The 20249-nt window shown below is 43.9% G+C and overlaps 1 protein-coding gene across 1 annotated transcript in view; it reads left to right on the top strand.

Moving 5' to 3' along the window:
* wnt2b (Wnt family member 2B) overlaps positions 1-7850 on the top strand; it is a 53343-nt gene extending 45493 nt beyond the window's left edge. Inside the window, exon 5 of the mRNA XM_033042321.1 lies at positions 3333-7850. Coding sequence (XP_032898212.1) covers positions 3333-3562 — 230 coding nt within the window. The 3' untranslated portion in view covers positions 3563-7850. The remainder of the gene's footprint in view (positions 1-3332) is intronic.
* Positions 7851-20249: the final 12399 nt, after the last annotated feature.

Genomic DNA, 20249 nt, shown 5'->3' with positions numbered 1-20249 from the left:
AGGACCACCTTGGGGAAGGTTTGGCATATCAAACAATTCCATCGGGCCTTGCAGGCTTTGAATGTAATGCACCTTCTAAAGAGAAGCCTACATAGTGGCAACTGATCAATTCAAGCGTTAGATCAAAGATTTCACATCTGACAAAAAAATGCACTCAGCTCCAGATGTTGACTTTCTAATGTTTAAATGTAACACACATATTGCTTCAATTTGGAAAACGAGCTTGGTAGTGGGAACTGTGTGCGATAATCCAGAAATGCCTAATGAGAACATTAGGAAGAACAAAGCACATTTGGAACAACAGCCTCAATTCCCAGCATACCTGCTCCTCTGACCAGCCCCTCCATCCACGACTCAACTCAGGCACGTTAATGACTCTGGTTGTGGTCGGGAGGCTCCAGTGGCCGATAGCCAGCAAGCAGTGTAATTTGTATCCTACCCTGATTTTCTTTCCACACTATTAAACACAATGACAAGTTGCTCTTGTCGAATATTTATCCAATCTCGCCATCTCAATTCGTTTACATGAACAACATTCTCGATAACTTCCACAATATGGAAGATCCTTTATGTCTACTCAGAACACTGCAGTCTCTATCCCATTCCCAGTCATTTATTCAGCTCAACACAGCATTGACTATCATCATCTGTGTAGAGTTGAACAAATTCTACTTTTAGTTTCCTTTCAGGTTTCTTACAGTAGTTCCGATCTTGAGTTCTCCAATTCTGCATTCAAGTGACAACCAGATAAAGATGAAGGGGAGAACGTTGATCAAACTGAATGAGGCTCTGCTTTGGAATCTATTCATGAATCCAGAAGTGACTAGCAGTGGAATAGTTGTTATCTTGTGCACGTATTGGTTCTTTGTCCACTTGTTAGGCACTGGGCCGTTTGTCGGCACTGGGCCTGTATTTGCAGCAGTTTAGAAGAATGAGGGGGGACCTCATTGAAACATACAGAATAGTGAAAGGCTTAGACAGAGTGGATGGGGAGAGGACATTTCCACCAGTGGGAGAGTCTAGGACTAGAGGTCATAGCCTCAGAATTAAAGGACGGTCCTTTAAGAAGGAGATGAGGAGGAATTTCTTTAGTCAGAGGGTGGTGAATCTGTGGATTATTTGCCACAGAAGGCTGTGGAGGCCAAGTCAATAGATATTTTTAAGGCAGAGATAGATAGATTCGTGATTAGTACTGGTGTCAGGGGTTATGGGAAAAGGCAGGAGAATGGGGTTAGGAGGGAGAGAATGGCAGAGTAGATGGGCTGAATGGCCTAATTCTACCTATCTCTTATGATGTATGATTTTATGATCTTACTAAGTGGGACCCGTTGGTTCTCAGCATCACACGGGAGGGCTGGTCTCCCAAAGCAATATTCCACCTCTCCACCAATTCCAATAATGGTGGTCAGTGGGGTGGGGAGGGGCTTTCTGAAGCACTAGTATGGGTGTTGTGGGCTGAAGGGACTAGTTTCCAGAGAGCTAGATTGGACATTGCGGGCCAAATGGATTCTTGGGCTGGCGGCTCAGTCACTCAAGCCTGTTGTGCTGGCAGTTCACTCACTCATGGCTGGTGGGCTAGCAGTTGACTCACGGCTATCTATTCCGTATCTATACGTCTAGGTATATTCTCAACAAACATCAGCAGGTCGTCTTTCATAAATCCATGTCCACGTTGTCACATCCTGTTGATATTTTCCAGGAATCCTGTTCAGACAGCCTTTACAATAGACGTTAGTATTTTCCCAACAATGGATGTTTAGCTACTCAGTCTGTTTTCCCTATGTTCCCCCTTCTTCCTCACCATTTATGGTACTATATTGCTGGGCGTAAATTTGCAATATATCATATGGAATCGATAGAGCACTCAATCTTGCTCTTGAATCAGGTCATGGATCATTTATGCATCTTTGACCAATGGCATTAACTGAAGTTAACATTTTGATCTGATTCATGAAAAATCCCCCAAGAGCCCACGCACTTTTGAGGAAAAGCATTTCAGCCTTTGTGTGAAGATGTGATTTCTGATTTCACTCCTGAATAACTGGTTTTCAGTTCAGGTTATGCCATTCACCTTTTTCTTCAACTGCCTACTAAGAGAAATAATTTCTTCCTATCATCTATATCACATCCAGTTTGAAATATCCCTATTACATCACCTTTCAATCTTCTGAACTCAATAATTGATCCTCAATTTACACTTTGTATCATTCTGTTGAAATCCCCACAAGGTTAACACATTTGTCCAAAGGATATATTTCTACCAATTCAATTTCCTATGGAAAATATTCCATCACTAACTTCGATGATCATTTTTTGTTTCTTGCCTAATTTCTAATCACCCTTAAGCTCCATTAGTTAAAACTGCAACGACTGGAGACATGCATATAATAGTAATTAATACATTTGGAAGAGATGACTAGGAGGAACTTTATTTTCAAAGTGTTGAGGATAATAAACAGATTTGGTAAGGCAAAAGGATATTTTCAATCGAGGTTGATGCTATAATCAGACTATGGGAGAATGAAGGGGATTGGCCTGGAACAAATAGCTTTTTCAAATCCTCCAATGTCTTAAGATTTCATGTTATGATTCCATTTAAATACAAGGGAAATGCTTTACTGAGCACGACTCAGCCTTGACTAATTGCCACTGATGTTCCTATGGATTGATGTTTAACAGAAAGTTTGCCGTCCATATCAATGCTAGGTTATACCAATACTGAATGGTTTATGAAGCATGGATCTACACCACAGTATATTAACCTTAATGTTCTCTGGTTGGCTGTGGATCAGTAAATAGGACTCTTGCTTGGAATTATGGAGATTCCTGTTTCCACTCCAGAAATCAGAAGATAGATCTAAACCAATAGCAGTGCCAGAGGAATTTTTTTTCTAGTAAATAGAAAGTAAATTGTCTCAGAGTATAGTTTCAAAGAATGTCAGTCTGCCTATCAATGGTGTCTTATCCCTCAACTAGATTTAGTAAATTAAATTATCTGGTCAGTATCAAATAGCTGCTTCTGGGATCTTACAAAGCCAAATTAGTCATCGCATTTCTTGCTTAAAGACGATGACTCAATTCAAGGGAACTTCACTGGGTCTTAAGTGTTTGTCGTTCTCCGAAGGTCATGAAAGAAGTATAGGAATCAATTTCCCCCCCCCCCCCCCCAAAATTTCCCCAATTCTTCTGTTTATACAGAAAATGTGTAAAAGTTTTTTCCTGGGGTAAGAGTGGTCTATGACTCTCTGTGACTCTGTTACCAGCGGAATGCTTTGTATGTCAAACCAGACCCACCCATCTTTAACGACCTCCTCTTCACTGTCTTTTTGCAGGGTCCTTGGGCACAGCCGGGAGAGTTTGCAACAAGTTCTCCAGGGGCATGGATGGGTGTGAAGTGATGTGCTGCGGCCGGGGCTATGACACGACGCGGGTTGCACGCGTCACCAAGTGCGAGTGCAAGTTCCACTGGTGCTGTGCCGTCAAGTGCAAGGAATGCCAGGAGACAGTCGACTTCCACACCTGCAAAGCACCGAAACGTGCAGAGTGGCTGGATCAGACTTGATTACAATGAGCAGCGCTGTCTTAATATGGGATATGCGTGAAGCGCGTGGCATTTTGGGAGTTGTAGTTTAGCTGCATGGCTTTTCATTTTAGTTAATACTCTGCAAAGCACTAAGGTGGACTACACCTCCCAGGGGACCATTTTGAACCATTGGACATGTTCAGTAAATTACCGCATATTCCTTTTCAATGGGGGAATAGCAATCTAAGCATAAATCCTGAACATTACAATTTGCAATGTTTTATTTTAAATGGAACCGTGCAATTGCCCATTGAAAAGAGACATTATAAAATGAAGGACGTGGCTCCTATAGCTGTCAAGTAATGAGGATCTCCCCGTAGCATCAGCCACATGCAACTAGTATCTCCAGCCTGGTATTTCTTATTTTTTTATTGGTATGTCAATGCCTTATTAATAAGTGGAAAAGCTGCTGACTGCTCCTTGCGATCATTCGGAGGGATGTGAAGCTGCATACTGTACCAGAAAACAAGGGCTTGCACTTTCTAAAGGCAATTGTGTAACTGCATTAACTAGACAACCTGCACTATGGACATTAGCTATGAAAGGATAGCAGAGTGTGTGTGTGTGTGTGTGAGAGAGAGAGAGCGAGAGAGAGCGAGAGTGTGAAGGAAAGAAACCTATTGGGATATGACTATCTGTTGATTTGAACATATCAGGAGCTACAGCCTTCAAACTGTAAAGGGATGTCTGTAACGACATTGGGAGTAAGGTTAAGCTCTGGTTTGCTGCTGCTGATTTCAATAGTGCAACTCGCCTGTACTTTTTTATGGTCTAATTTTTTTTAATATTGTAATAATTCTTACACTGCTACCAGTATGTTAATATTTGCCAGACTCCAAGTGCTATTCCTGCAGTCTAGGTTGATGCAAACAGTTGCATTACACACTGTACTGTAGTTTTAAGACATCCCACGTAAGTATCTTGTTTGTAATTTCACAGAGAAACTTTTTTTTCTAATTAAAGTGAGAAAAAAAAAAACGGGATGGACTCCATGCCCTGAATATTTAAAGCTCTGCCTCCTGATAGAGATCACTCAAGAAAGTAATCTTAGACTGAGAGCCCACCGCCTGAGTGACATTACGAAGCACATTTTCACAGAAGGGCTATTGAGAATCGGGAACGTCTAGCCCCAATGGTGCGGTTTGGCTGGAGTGAAGGATCTGTACAGACACACGACCCCTTGAGCTGAGCACGAAGCATCCTGAAACTGTAAAAGACCCATGATGCTATTTATGATCCAATGCATAACATTTCAATCTAAAGATATAGTGGCAAATCTAAGTTATCGTAAAGAGCCCAGCAAGTACCATTAACTTGCATCAAGATCTATTTGCTGTTGTTTGTTTGTTTCTTGCATTTCTGTGTAAACTTGGAGTTTGGTGCTTTTCTTCGTTGCTCTGTTATATATTGGCTTATAGATACTGTATAAAGAGGGAACTGCTCATATACTGAATTCTGTATTTGGGTACCACTGTTCAAGGGGAAATGATTTATCTGAAGGATTACAAATTAGAAGGGTCTCGACCCGAAACGTCACCCATTCCTTCTATCCAGAGATGCTGCCTGTCCCGCTGAGTTACTCCAGCATCTTGTGTCTCTCTTCAACATAAACCCGCATCTCTCAGTCCTTCCTACACAGGGTGACACTCATCTTTAGTGGTGTTGGGTGAGTGCCCCAGTTACGGCTCTCCATGCTCCTTAGTTTTAACAGAATGTAATCCCAGTGTTTGTGCCATTAACACATTCAGAGGACATCGCCACTGAGGTAATACGATATTTTGGTTTATAACTTCAATGCACAAACTCTGTATCCTCGTACATTATTTCATAATAGCAAATCAAGGAGGCTTCCATCCCATTAGTGGAGGCTAGAGCTCAATGATAGTGCCAATGTGAAATTACCATGTCCAAGTACAATGCAGAATCAATGAACTGAGCAGTTCCACCTCCATACAGTATCTGAAGCTGGTGTATTGATTTAAACCCCACACACTCCACCCTAAACATCACCCATTCCTTCTCTCCAGAGATGCTGCTTGTCCCGCTGAGTTACTCCAGCATTTTGTGTCTATCTACAGAATGACAATGGTGTTTGCTGACACGAGACACGCTTTAGTCATCCCGTCCGATAATAACTAGACGAAACACTGTCAATATGCTACATGAAAATGCTAGTGGGTTACTGGAGACAGTGACCATAAGGTGACAAGTAAATGACTGGGTACATTTGTCAGGAAGGGTTGGGTAAGTGGATGAAGCTTGTCTCTGGAAGAGAGAGAACTTAGAGAGGCCCTGACAGGGATCATTAAAATAACAGGCTTTGTTTCAATGGATAAGGAGAAAACTGGTCCAGCAGAAATTATTTCAGTGATCATTGACAAATGAAGGCAATTCATGTAGAGATGATTGAAGTGGAGATGAACGACACTGTGGCGGGGAAACCTGATGTAGACAGGAGGGAATAATGAAGGGAAAGACAGGATGTGAAGTCGGAACTAGAATGGGAAGCAACTCATGGAGTATAAACACTGGTAGAGAACACTTGGACAAAATGTCCTGTTCTGTCTATAATATAAACAAAATTCTGGAAACAATCTGCATATCAAGTAGAATCTGTGAAGACATAAGAAAGTCAACATTTTAGGTCAATGATCATTCATTAGATTGGAAAGCTCGAGATTTAATAGTTTTAATTAAACGCAGAGCCCGGGATGTCAGGATGAGAAAAAAGGGAAGAACAAAAGGAAAGATCTGTGATAAAGTGCAGGGCATGACTGATGAAGTGATAAATAGATAATGGTTTATTTGTGACTGTATCCCACACGGGTTTAAAGTGTGGCCTGGACTGCAGACGCAGCAATAGCTGGTTGTGTTGCTGGAGCCAGTTAGAGATGAAGACGCCCGTGAGCCTTCTCATGCACGACGGTGGGATTGATTGCCTGTTGGTGATGGGGTCACGGTGCATTGTTTCAGACCACCCAGTGTATATTACACCTTCCATTCTGTGCTGCCCCAGGGGAAAATTCCAACGTCCACTAGCCTCTGAGAGATGAAGGGGATTGTGGTGGATGAAAGGCTGTCTTCCTCACAGTCAGTAGTTCCCAACCTCAAACAGCTCTCCTGTCTCCCCTCATATCCTCCTAACACCACTACTAATCACCCCACCTCCACTGCCCCGAACCCAAATCCACAATCCCTGGCTTAGCTACAGGGTTGTCCTTCACTTATAGAAACATAGAAAGTAGGTGCAGGAGTAGGCCATTCAGCCCTGCGAGCCAGCACCGCCATCGAATATGATCACGGCTGATCAATTATATCTTTTTTGAGTTTGGCTGTTGACACTGTGTTCTTAGTAAAAGTATCGCTATCAGATATTGGGCTTTCTAAGCTTTGGCCTTGAAAACCTAATGTGACTAAATTCCCCATAGTCACTGAAGGAACCATGAGAGAGGATAATTTACCAACTATAATGATCTACAGGTTTAGGTCTCTAAAGGTTAATTACGAGATTGGAATCTTTTTAATTTCCTTATTTGTTTCATCATAATTTCCTAAGCTTTGAATTGCTATTTCCACTGGCCACAGTACACACGTTCCTCTTTGCCAGGTTATAGGTTTATTGGGATATTGTGGTGATGTGGACATCACTGGTGGAGGCACGAACATGTTGCCCGTCAAAGGTGCCGCCTTGAGAGGTGGTGGTAGGCAATGCCATCACAAAGGGCAGTTAGGGGTCAGGGGCACTATTGAGGAACTGGAGCCACATATAGTGTGTGGAGCTACAGGTTAAGAAATCAGCAAGGCATTTAAGATTTCAAACGCATTTCTGTAACGTCTGAGGATTTGAATTAGAACCAAAAAATTCTGGAACCACTCAGGAGGTCATTCAGTGATCTGTGGAAAGAGAAGCAGATAATGTCTCTGGCACAAAAAAAATCACCAGGACTGTGTTTTCTGTGTTTTCTGTTTTCATTTCAGATTTGCAACATCTTCATTATTTTTATTTTCATTTAAGGATTTGAATTCATGTTATCTGGATTAGTCCACATTTGATTGATGATGTTACATCATAACAACACAGGCATGTAGAGTTCTGCCAATGACTTAATTCTTTGACATACCTAATTCATTTTGAATATTTCTGTAGGGGGAAAACAAAAGTCCCAATTAAGTACAGAATTATAGTAAAGAAAGTAGACAAAAATGTTTTTGAGCTTACTCGTTTTCCAATTTGTAATTATATCTGATAAAAAGCTATGTTTTTTTCCAATGTTTCATGGTTTCACTGATATTTAGGACAATTGGGACCTTCTCTCAGCTGATCACAGGGCAGGCAAAGGAAATAACAAAGTGTGAAATTGTCAGTCTAGTTGTCTAATATAAAGATCTAGATGAGCAGAAACTTCCTCTAACAAAATGCATTGGAAAGACCAAAGCCATTGTTTTGGCTGCTGCTTGCACCTCCATTAGCTTTCCTCTTGCTCCATCCATCTCTCTCACATTTATTGGAGGCTGAGCAAACCTTTCAGCATATTAGTGAAGCACTTTGACCCCAAGGTGTCCTTCTGGCCACATATCAACGTCACTTCTACGTCTTCTTGCGTATGGTGTGCACAGCCTAAAGTTGTAGGACAACTTGTTCTATTTGATCTTATTTGATTCTGCACGCCAGGTTGATTGCATTCGTTGAAACAGGGTGGACCACGTGAAGGTTGCAATCTCCCACCCCATCAACGTCACTGAGGCTACTTATTTCATCTCATTACCAAAACCTAGCTCAATTCTTGCTTCAACTCACCTGCTGATGGCTCTCACCCATGTCTATATTATTCCTATATGATATTAGACATGATTCCAAAGTCCTCCACACAGTTCTTCCGCACACATAGTTTACTCTCCACTGTCTTCAGCATTGATGCATTGTCACACTTTAACCATTCAGTCATCACGGCTGTTCACACATCAGCCATTAAATAATTGGCCTTGTTTTCAAATCCCTCATACTGCAGCCTGAAGAAGGATTCCAATCCAGAACATCACGTATCCATGTCCTACAGAGATGCTGTCTGATCCGCTGAGTTACTGCAGCACTTTCTGCAACATAGGTAAAGATGGCTTCAGCTGCCTTAGCCTGGTCTGGAAATCCCTGATGCTTTGCCTCATCACCTTTCGTCAAATCAGTTGCTGAAACCTACATGTTCAAAAGGGAACTGCAGATGCTGGAATATCGAAGGTACACAAAATTGCTGGGGAAACTCAGCGGGTGCAGCAGCATCTATGGAGCGAAGGAAATAGGCGACGTTTCGGGCTGAAGAAGGGTTTCGGCCCGAAACGTCGCCTATTTCCTTCGCTTCATAGATGCTGCTGCACCCGCTGAGTTTCCCCAGCAATTTTGTGTACCTGCTGAAACCTACATCTTGCGTTAAGCTTCAGGTCATTTGTTGAAACTTCTACACATGGAGTCAAATTGTTTTGGAAATTGTAAAGTGCCTTGGAAAGGTTTATTACATTGAAGCTGCTGTATGAATATAAATTGCTAATGCCGAGATGGAGAAATTGTGAGACGGGGAATAACTTTGGTGAACTTGGACAAAGGTGAAGCTCCTGAACCAGTGCAGTCTGTATCCAGAATTAACATGCATCAGATGCCCACTGAACTTCAGATGGGAGCTGACCTGCTCACTTCAGCCTCTTCCCATTCAGCTACGGATAGTTCTGCTGTATCACAAGAGTTGTGTTCCTAAGAAACCTGGTGTGTCATAGAAAATTACATTACAAAGCAATTGTGTCAATGGGGAATAGGCCTTAAGGGCTAGAATAGTTCAGACATAATAACAAAGATATTTTTCCCGACAAGATTTAAAAAAATAAAGGTCTTTTTATTAATTATGTTTATCTTTGTTGCCACAAGATAAAAATACTGACGGCTGCATGTAACAGAGTAATATTGCACTGGTACATGGATGGCCATTTGGACAGGTGCAGGAATGGAAGAGATTTAGAGGGATATGGGCCAAATGCATATGCAGGTGGGACTAACGTAGATGGGGCATGTGGGTCGGCATGGGCAAGTTGGGCCCAAGGGCTTGTTTCCGTGCCATGACTCAATGCCTCTAAGTGGCACTGGAAATGACCACGCCAATTTCAGTGACCTCCCATAGTGAAAGAAACAGCTACATTCTTAAGAGACAAGGGACTCTGATCGAAGATGGACACAAAATGCTGGAGTAACTCAGCGGGTCAGGCAGCATCTCTGGAGAGAAGGAATGTGTCACATTTCAGGGTTGAGACCCTTCTATGTTACTCCAGCAGTTTGTGTCTATCTTCGGTTTAAACCAGCATCTGCAGTTCCTTCCTACACAGGGTGTCTGATCACTGTGAGGAGCCTACAAGGAAGCATTTTTTTCCAAGACAGTTATTTTTCTGCTTGCTAATTTCCGAAATAACTTGAAAGTGGTTCTTCAGTTCTCAATTAAACCACGTTATACATAATTAGGTGCACATAATATTCCCTGAAGTGGATAAATATTCTGAAGTCTTCTTCTTGCGTATGGCGTGCACAGCCTAAAGTTGTAGGACAACTTGTACTATTTGATCTTATTTGATTGTGCACGCCGGGTTGATTGCATTCGTCGAAACAGGGCAGACCACGTGAAGGTTGCAATCTCCCACCCCTATTCTGAAGTGGTCAGCGTGGACTCAGTGGACCAAAGGGCCTGTTTCTCTAAACTGAACTAAACTAAACTAATTAATTGATCATGTTATATCCATTTTGCATTGTGGAAACATGTGTTATAGCAGAACTACCTGCATTTGTAACTCCCCACTAAACCGTCAAACAATAAAGGAAATAGCATTCCAATTTGAGAATAAATCATTAATTACGTTTTGTGATCTAACGCCCATTTTATTAACATTTCCCTGACCTTTCAGACAGAGCAAAGGACAATTGGAATCTTATCTCAGAAACTGCTGGACAGCCACAGGTGTGAAATTGTCAGTCTGGTTGTCTAATGTCCAGTTCTAGACGAGCAGAAACTTCCTCCAGCCGTAAGGAACGAAGGTGCAGCCGTCACACACAAGAGTATGTGATTCATCAGACAAAGAAAGACACAATACTACATAGCAATGTTATCACAGTTAGAGGTAGGAAATATTGTTAAAAGTATTTCGTAGAAGTTGAAGCCTGTCGTATCTGCAGAGCAGCTATTAAATCACTTCCACATATTCACAGTGTTCGTTGTCAGGGTGTTTGGATGAGGAAAACATTTCCAATCCCTTCCCCACATTTGAATGGTGAATTGCACTCTTAAGTGAGTGGACTAGTGTAGCTATTCTATAGGGTTTGAAGACTATAGCCACAGATGTGAATTACAGAATGGTGGCAGATTACATAGAATCGGACAAATGTTGAGTGCTAAATATTGTCATGAGAGTGGCAATTTCAACCTTTTGACATATTACTCATCTGAACCAAAGCCACAAATCAATAATTATGATATCATAAGAATCATAACTGTGTGACAGCATTGAACAATTGATCACTCAGTGAATTGGACTTATTGAATACTTGTGGGGATTTGTATTGCATATTTGAAGTATTGGCTCATCTATGTTTAGGTAACTTTCAATTAAGGTGGGTGGACTGTGCAGGGAGAAATTGGAGCAGACCAGAACAATACTGCAGGATGGTAATCCAATCATGTTCAGATGGCTTGAATACAGAACATCAGGCATCTGGGGGAAAGCTACAGACTGAAGAGGTTCATGGAGTTTAGAATAACAATATTAACATTTCCATTTAGTGCCATGAAAATAGCACAAGGTCCCAAGGTTCTTTACAGATGTGTTATGTGAAGAGTTATAAGGACCGATGACAAAAAAGGCTTATTTCTTTGGTCAAGGTTGAGGAGGAGTGGTTTAGAAAGGGAATTCACAAGATTGAGGTCTACCCTGTCAAAGACCCATGTCCTGATGCTTCAGCAGCAAAAATGATACTTAAAAAGATCTCGTAAGTGGCGTGGTGGATGGCAAGGTGGCCGAGCATCCTGCAGTGACTGTCTCAGGGTTTGTTATTCTTGTTGGCCAGCGGAGATAGTCACTTCTTGTTGGAAGCCCTGGAGATCTTTGCAACAAGCTATTTCTTAGTAACTGCCCTAGTCACACCTACAGCCACCATCAGTCTCATGTCAGGGACAGCAAAGCGACCTCTAATGCCACTGGGTGGAGTTTGCAAGTTCTCCCTGTGGCTGCGTGGGTTTCCCCTCACATCTACACATCACATTCGAAAGACACGTGGGTTGTAATGTCCCCCCAGTTTGCCATTTAGTGAGGGAAAAGTCTGAAGAAGGGTCTCGACCCGAAACGTCGCCCATTCCTTCTCTCCAGGGATGCTGCCTGTCCCGCTGAGTTACTCCAGCGTTTTACAGGTATGTCTACCTTCGGTTTAAAGAAGCATCTGCAGTTCCTTCCTACACATTCAGACATTCACCCCTCAGTATAAGATTAATTGCTTGAGGTGGCTCCTCAGAGGGAGATGGAGGCGGGAGATGGGGGGAGATGAGGGAGGGCGGGTGGGATGTTATGGGGAAGGTAGCAAGCTGGGAGTGGAGGCTTGACAAAAAAAGGCAGCAGTAAAAATGCACCACCTGCCTTTGCCCAGAGGACAAAAGTGTTTCAATAAGATCACTCAGAGCCAGGAAAGGTAACCGGTGCTGATTGACAGCATTACTCAAACTTAGCCCCATTTCTCCCCCCCCCCCAGCCCCATATCTTCTGGTGAGGCATGGCAGGCAGGCAGGCAGGCCGCTAGTTAATGATGATAAGTGATAAGAAACACACTGTCAGTGAGTCAGATCTGTGTTGATGGTTCTGCTTGCTGGGGGGTGGCTATGAAACAGGATCCTCTGCAACTCACCTGCACTTCACAGACCTTCACGTCTGCTCTCGGTTATCTGAAATTAATCCATTAATTGCAGTTTTCCGAGGCTAACCCTCAGCCAGGCCAAAACAAACATAAACACAGACTGCCTGAAGCTCCTCAGGCAACAACATCCCACCTTGGTCTCGTTGATTCAGATGGCCAGTTGTTAGAATGTAGATCACACTGCTGTCTGAAGAAGGGTCTCGACCTGAAACATCACCCATTCCTTCTCTCCAGAGATGCGGCCTATCCCGCTGTGTTACTCCAGCATTTAGTGTTTATCAGGATGCATCACAGCTTGGTTTGGGAACAGCAGGAAATTGCAGCGAATTGTGGACGCAGCACAGACCCTCACACAACGCAACCTCCCTCCTATTGACTCCATTTATACCTCACGCTGCCTCGACAAGCAGCAGCATAATGAAGGACATGTTTCACCCTGGCCGCTCCCTTTTCTCCCCTCTCCCATCAGGTAAAAGATACTGAAGTGTGAAAACGCACACCTCCAGATTCAGGGACAGTTTCTTCCCAGCTGTTATCAGGCAACTGTATCAAGAGATACAAGATACATTTATTTGTCACATGTGCCAATTGGTACAGTTGTCAACATACAGCCATACGAATAATAAAGAGCACAGAACACGATCGTCTTTTACACAGACATCCCCACACAGCGGGGTCAAAGTTTCCCACTATGAGGGAAGGCTCGAAAATTCAGTCGTCCTCCTCCGTTGTTCACCCAAGGTCAGGGGGCTCCCGAACCCCTCGCAGTCACCGCCACGGGCGGCCCGATGTCCAGCCCCTCACGCCGGGATGATGGAAGTCCGACGTCAGAACGGGAGAACCACTTCAACGGCTTGGACATCCGAATCGGCCACCTCCTACCGGAGTCCGCGGCTCCCGAAGTCCAAAGGCCGCGCTGGTCGGAGATTTAATGCTGGTGGCTCCCGGCAAAGGGTCCCAGGACTCCTCGATGTTGGTCAGCGCCGCCTGTGCTGCGAGCTCTCCAGACCCTAGCTCCGAGATGTTGAAGCAGCAGGCCCAGTACTCCGGAGCTTCAAATGGTGATCCAGCTAGGCATCTGCCCGCTCCGCGGTGAATCCAGTCCTGTCCCCGGCAGGAAAGGCCGCGTCAATCCAGTTGGTAGGCCGTGGGGGGGGGAGGGCGGGGACGAGACTCGGAGAAGAGTCGCATCCTCGCCAGGAAGTGACTGGGAAACGGTTTCCCCCTTACCCTATCCCCCTCCCCCACATAGAAAAACTAAAGAGTCCTCCAAAACACACTTTTAAAACAGACTCAAAATGAAAAGAAAATTGAAAAAACAGACAGACTGTGGGCAGAGGCTGCCATCAATGTGGCGCCCCTAGTGGAAATCATCCTATCAACAACTAGAGAGCATTGCTGAACTGCTATCTACCTCTTTGGTGACCCTCGGACTATCCTTGATCGGACTTTGTTGGCTTTACCTTGCACTAAATGTTATTCCCATATCATGTATCTATACACTGTAAATGGCTCGATTGTAATCATATATTGTCTTTCAGCTGACTGGATAGCACGCAGCAAAAGTTTTTCACTGTACCTCGGTACACGTGACAATAAACTAAACTGTAACTGAAATGGTGGCAGAAGTAGATTCATCACCACTTTCTAAAGGGAGGTGGATAAACCTACAACGCCAGGCTCGACTGACAGGACAGCTCTTTCAAAGTGTGTGAGAAGGAACTGCAGATGCTGGTTTAAACCGAAGATAGACACAAAAAGCTGGAGTAACTCAGCGGGACAGGCAGCATCTCTGGAGAGAAGGAATGTGTGACGTTTTGGGTTGAGACCCTTCATCAGACCCTTCTCCAGAGATGCTTGCCTGTCCCGCTGAGTTACTCCGGCTCTTTCAAATTGCTGGCATGTGCTTGACAATCTAAACGGACTCATTCTGGGCGATGATACCCCAACCATTTATGTTCTTTAATCACTCCCCACAGATCTAATTATTTCTCCGGACTCGGGAGTGGGATGCTTTTACTGCAGGGTCGTGCTCCTTGGCTGGCCCTCACCGACATCCAAACTGGGACTCATTTTATTGGAAATGTTCCATGAGATTTCATCCCTGACTGTTTGCACTCACCGTCTGGCAATTGGTCACCTTCAACGTTCAACTTAAAACCAGCAACCCACTGCAAATGAAGAAGTCCCTCATTACCAGTGGGTAATGGTGGCTCCACCCATTTGCTGTGTTTAACACCAACAAGATGAACCATCCCAAACCCTTTGACTCTCAAATCAGAAATAGTGAATTGTCATCACATTTCACTGACATTCATTGATCTGGAATCATAAAAACCCAATGCTTATGCAGAGTTTCAGTTATGAGCCACATTTCATCTAGAGCACACTCGCCTGTTCACAGCACACTGGATATATAAATCCAGATGTCCTTCCTTCTAATTACATTGCATCCATCACTGTTAGAGTTTTCAACTCTGCTCTGAAGCCTTTAGCAATTGGAAATGGCTGAACATAGGTTTGGAGAAAAACCATGGCAACATGAAGACAGAATTGTGGTGTTTGAACTTGTCCGTGGGTCATGGTTGACATTGAATTGGGAGTGGAGGAGATCTAGGTTGGGTAATGCCTGGTGCAAGGTGTGATGCTGTGGCAGGGTGATTAATGGAGTAGCACTAGAGTGCTGAGGTGGGGGATAATAGCTCGAGCGACACGTCCAGTCAGACTGGCATCCATAGTTTCAGCGCATGGGAAAACCAGGCACTCAAGGCTCCAAACTGGCAGTGCCAACTGTCCTGTAGATGTGACAGCGCTGGGGAATTGGAATGGGGGTCTTTTGTTGTAGAGCGTGCACCTTCTGAAATGGAGACCATTGGCAGAAAAATAACTCACAGCTGCTGAGCAGCTGATTCTATTGGCAGTTAGTGATGTAGAAAATATTGTTTGGTTGTTGCATTTTAATGTATTGTGCGATCTGGAATAAAGATTATCCCTCTGAATAAACATACACAAGACACCTTTGCGCCTGTGTCTACATTAATTGGAGCCCTAGTGAATGTGAGTGAACAAGTGGTCTCTGGAATTGGTTGGAGCCAACCTGACAGACAAATTCCCCAGAGAAGGTTGTTGGCTTCGGACTGTGCCCAGCAGATGGTTTGTCCTGTTGTGTGCTTTGCCAAACAGCATCAGGAGGAGGGCTGACCAATGTGCGCACTCGTTTGCATCTTGACCCCCCCTTGAGACGCTGGGGGAGCTGGGAAAGGGCAGCGGGTTCACAAACACTCGCCTAGCGGAACATTTTCCACTTCCCGCCTCAGCTCCCAACCTCCTCGCTCCTTCCCACCTTTGACATTCCTCACTTAAATCGGCAGAGACAGGGAGAGAGAGAAAATATTCCACGAGGAGATGAGTGCAAGAGTGGAAGTGAAAACAAAAATCCCCAGGTAGCAACTGCGGACAAGTCTGAAGGCTTAAAGCAAATATCTATATCATGAGAGGAGGAAATTAAAATCTTACATTGATGCTAAAAGCTTCAAGTTAGCGGTTGTCTATGCAAACCTCGACTTTGATCTCGCAAAGTAAAGCTAGATTCAGTGCAAAAATGTCACATTTCCAAAACACCTGCAATAAATCGAAGCCGATAAAATGTCTCCAGTATGTTTCAGATAAACGGGGAGAGAAACCGCGTGCAGAAAAAATAATATTCAGTGAACATCTTGCCACCAGGTTTTCTTATGTACTTGGACTAATCGCAATAAACCAATCCTGTTCTGGAGAGGGGACGGGCAAGGGGAGTGCATTTTTTTGCATTGCACAAGTGTGCGGAGAGGCAGGTTTTGTGGCACAGTTAGTTTCATGTCACGTGTACCGAGTTACAATGAACAGTTGCGTGCTATCGAGACAGCGGAAGGACAATACATGATTATAATCGAGACATTTACAGTGTAAGAAATGTTGCTGTGGGAGTAGAGATTTAAGAATGTGGAGCGATTGTAATATGTGATTGCAGGTCTGTTTGTGTGGACAGCATGCAATTAGTCGCCTGGGTTGGCCGCCATCTTAGCTCATAGAGTTCCAAACGGGTCATTCAGCCCAACAAGTCCATGTCAATCATCAACCACCTACATGCACTGATTATTTATTTGAGTTTTAATCTTCCCGCATTCTCATCAACTCCTCCTGGATCTCACCACTTACCCACACACAGGTCAGTTTACATTGGGTAACCAACCAACCAACCAACCAGCATGTCATTGGTATGTGGGAGGGAACAGGAGCACTCGGGGAAGACCAATATGATCTCAGGGAGAACACGCGGACTCCACACAAGCAGCATCAGAGGTCAGGATTGGACGTAGGTCTCTGAAACTGTGAGGTGGCAGTTCTATCATCTGCACCACTCAGCCATCAAAGTACCTCTCCAATTTTTTTCTGAAGTGTTGATTGCCTATTTATATAATCTTTGGCAATACAAACAGGGGAAGCATCTGCTGCGTATTGTCTGAATTCATCAGCCTTTCTGTGGAATGTGCTAGCCACTATTTTACCATTCTTAAAGCCATTGACTTTCTACAAACTAAAAAAATCCACATCTCTGTTTTGCCCTTCACATTAAATCTGTGCCCTTTAATCCTTGACTTACTCAATAATGGAACCAGCTTCCCTCTGTCTCAATCCAAGATGTTCTTGTGCACAGCAGGCAAAATAGTACACATGCTAGAAACCTGAAATAAACAAAGCAGTAAAAAGCTTGATATTGTGTACCTCCATCTAATCCCCTCTCTACACTCTTTGCTATAATAAAAATTACCTCAACTTCGCTCCGCTAACCATGTAACAAAATTCCCTCCATCCTTGGAACTATTCCAATGAATACTATTGCACCCACTCTTTGGCCTGCACATCCTCCCCACAGTGAGCTGGCCATTGAATCCATTCGTCCAGGCCAGTCTCTGCCTGGTTTGGGCACTGATTGTGAGACTGCACTGGATGTGATGTGAAGTTCACCAAACAAGTGGACCGAAGGCAGTAACGCACATCAATAAAAATATTCTGAGGCACTGAACAAAAATGTCCACAAACCAAATTTGACATTGAATCTCAGAGGAAGAAATTGAAACATGTCAAAATTCCTTAGTTTTATTTGTTTACTAGACCAAGTGGGACCCGTTGGGCATCACACGGGTGGGCTAGTCCCCGAACATGACGGGGAGGCAGACGCCACCGGAGCCAATCACCACCATCACCCGTTCCCCCAACGTAACCCGTTCGCCCAACACAATATTCCACCACTCACTCAGCCCCCAACTGCGAAGGGGTGGCTCATTTCCCCTCATCCCCCAACACTCCCTCCTTCACCTCTCCCTGCCTCTGCTTTCCTCTACCCTCAGTCTCTCTCTCCCACCCTCCATAACTCCTCTCCCCTCCCTACATCCCTGCCCTGTTGGGCCCCGTTTCTCCAACGCAATATTCCACCACTCACCCATTCCCCCAAAGCAACCCGTTTCCACCACTCACCCATTCCCCCAACGCAATCAATCCTTCCCACGTGGGGGTGCAAGCGGTGCTTCCCGGAGCCAATGAATGGACTCGACTTTTGGGTCAGCGTCGGCGCTCCCTTGAACCAATCAATCCTTCCCACGTGGGGGAGGTCAAAAATCTCATTCTTTCCTTACTCCCCTTGAAGCTGCTGATCCCATTGTCTCTCTGTCACCTCTCCCTGCCTCTCCTTTTTCCATACCATCATTCTCCCCCTTTCGCACTCTCCCACTAAAGACAATGTTTAAATAACATGTCTTCTCCCCCCATCCCCCACTCCATGAACTCTCATTGCTTCTGTATTGGCAGCAAAGATCACATTGTGATGTCATTTTTGGTTGTCGGAATCTTCACGGCAGCTTGTATAAATGAGATCCCATTGTGATTGGATGACTGTGAGTTGCCATTGTGACATCATCACTGGAAGCTGCTAGAAAAGTCACTATCACAGGCAGTTATTATTTTCAAAGTTGGCTTTTTTTAAACTTTAAATATCAATAACGTGGAATATAACATCAAATGTGAAGAAACCTGATACTAACGACCATGGGAAAAAGCTGAGTAGGGTTCTGCAAAAATGTTTGCACTATTGTATACTGTTTTGGTGTAGTTCCTTGATCTCACAGACAGACAAACAAGACGAGATTTTTTAATAGTATATAGATATATAGATAGACAGATAGATAGATGGGAAGTTTGAATTGCTGGCAAGCCAGTATTTATTGTGTAGGGAGGAACTGCAGAAGCTGGTTTACACCAAAGATATTCATCCCTATTTATTCCTGAATTGAGTAGCTTGCTCAAGTTCAATTCTAGTCAATCTCACATCGCATATAACCAGAATAAACATTGCTGGATGCCCTTCTCTGAGAGACATTCATTAATGTGGATTTTTACACAATCGGGTAGTTTTGTGGTAATTATTCTTAATCCCAGTTTTACATACCAAATTAATTTCATTACTTGTTGCCACAGTGGAATTCATAGATGGGACTCATCAGCCTGGGAAGGCAGTCCATCTAGGAGAGGGAAAACTCTGATTTAAAACCTCCACTGCCTTGTGGCCATATCCAGTCATGGAAAAGGCTCTAGGAGTAAACCTCAAGAAAAACCGGAGTCCCTAAGTCAGTTCGTCGTTGTCTACAACCTCGCTCTGGCAGCTCCTGCGACGGCGCTGGTGCCAAACTGTAACGGCCCTGATGTTCCTTTGGATCGATCAGCGACGTGGCGAGGGGGGACGTGCTGCATGGGCAACAGCCTGTCCTCTATATGACATCTCCCAGGCTTGATCCGGCAGACTAGGACCCATCACCCAAGGTCAGTCATGACCGAGGGGGGTGCGACTACTATCAAAGTGGAATTCAACCTTTTTCATTCAATCAATAATCTTTGGTCAAAGTAGCAGATTTTTCTGAATATCGTAAAGGAGTAAAGTGAGTCAGAGAGGTGGAAAGATGTATGGAGAGAATTACAATCGTAGGATCCAGACAGAAATCTTAGGCAGATGCTGAAAGGCTTGATTTATGAGGGTGAGTCGGCTGTGGCAATCTCAGTGTGAGGTTTAACATTGCTCAAAGCAAGGATGGTCTGTTCCAGTTCCTGATAATTCTCCTGCGATAGTGAAAAAGGTCTTCAGCCTGAGTTGTGTCCCAGCCAGCAGACCAACTTTTTAATTGTGGAGGTTTTCCCTCCAAATCAAAAGAAAACCTCAGTCTGCAGCAGAGCAGCAATAAATTAAATCCAATTCAATCTCACAGAACAGTTTCAGGGACACACAGCAACTCCTGACAATTTTATATTTCAAAAATAATTAAATTTTTGACAGCTGAATTTTGGCACCACTAAGGTTTATAGAAACTATGAAATCTTTGCAACATTAAGAGGCCTTTCAACTTTGCTGGCTGTACAAACCGTAAGCCCTTCTCCGGGGTGGAGGTAGATTGATTTTACATTGCTTTTGTTTTTAACCCATTTATTCTGTCCATTATACATTCTTGGTTCAGTAATCTGTGGAGCCTCAACTGCAGTTTCCAATGAAACTTGTCACATCTCAACCTTCATGTGATCAAGTTTCTCTTAATCTATTTGAACACAGTGATATCATGGCCTCAATTCCCTGCTCCTCAGTCTCTGCTTGCAGATAATAGACAGACAATAGGTGCAGGAGTAGGCCATCCAGCCCTTCAAGCCAGCACTGCCATT

This window comes from Amblyraja radiata, chromosome 24, assembly GCF_010909765.2.
Source record: "Amblyraja radiata isolate CabotCenter1 chromosome 24, sAmbRad1.1.pri, whole genome shotgun sequence".
In the NCBI taxonomy this organism is placed as follows: domain Eukaryota; kingdom Metazoa; phylum Chordata; class Chondrichthyes; order Rajiformes; family Rajidae; genus Amblyraja; species Amblyraja radiata.
Note: the sequence above shows the minus strand (reverse complement) of the source record. Positions and strands in the feature narration are given on the sequence as shown.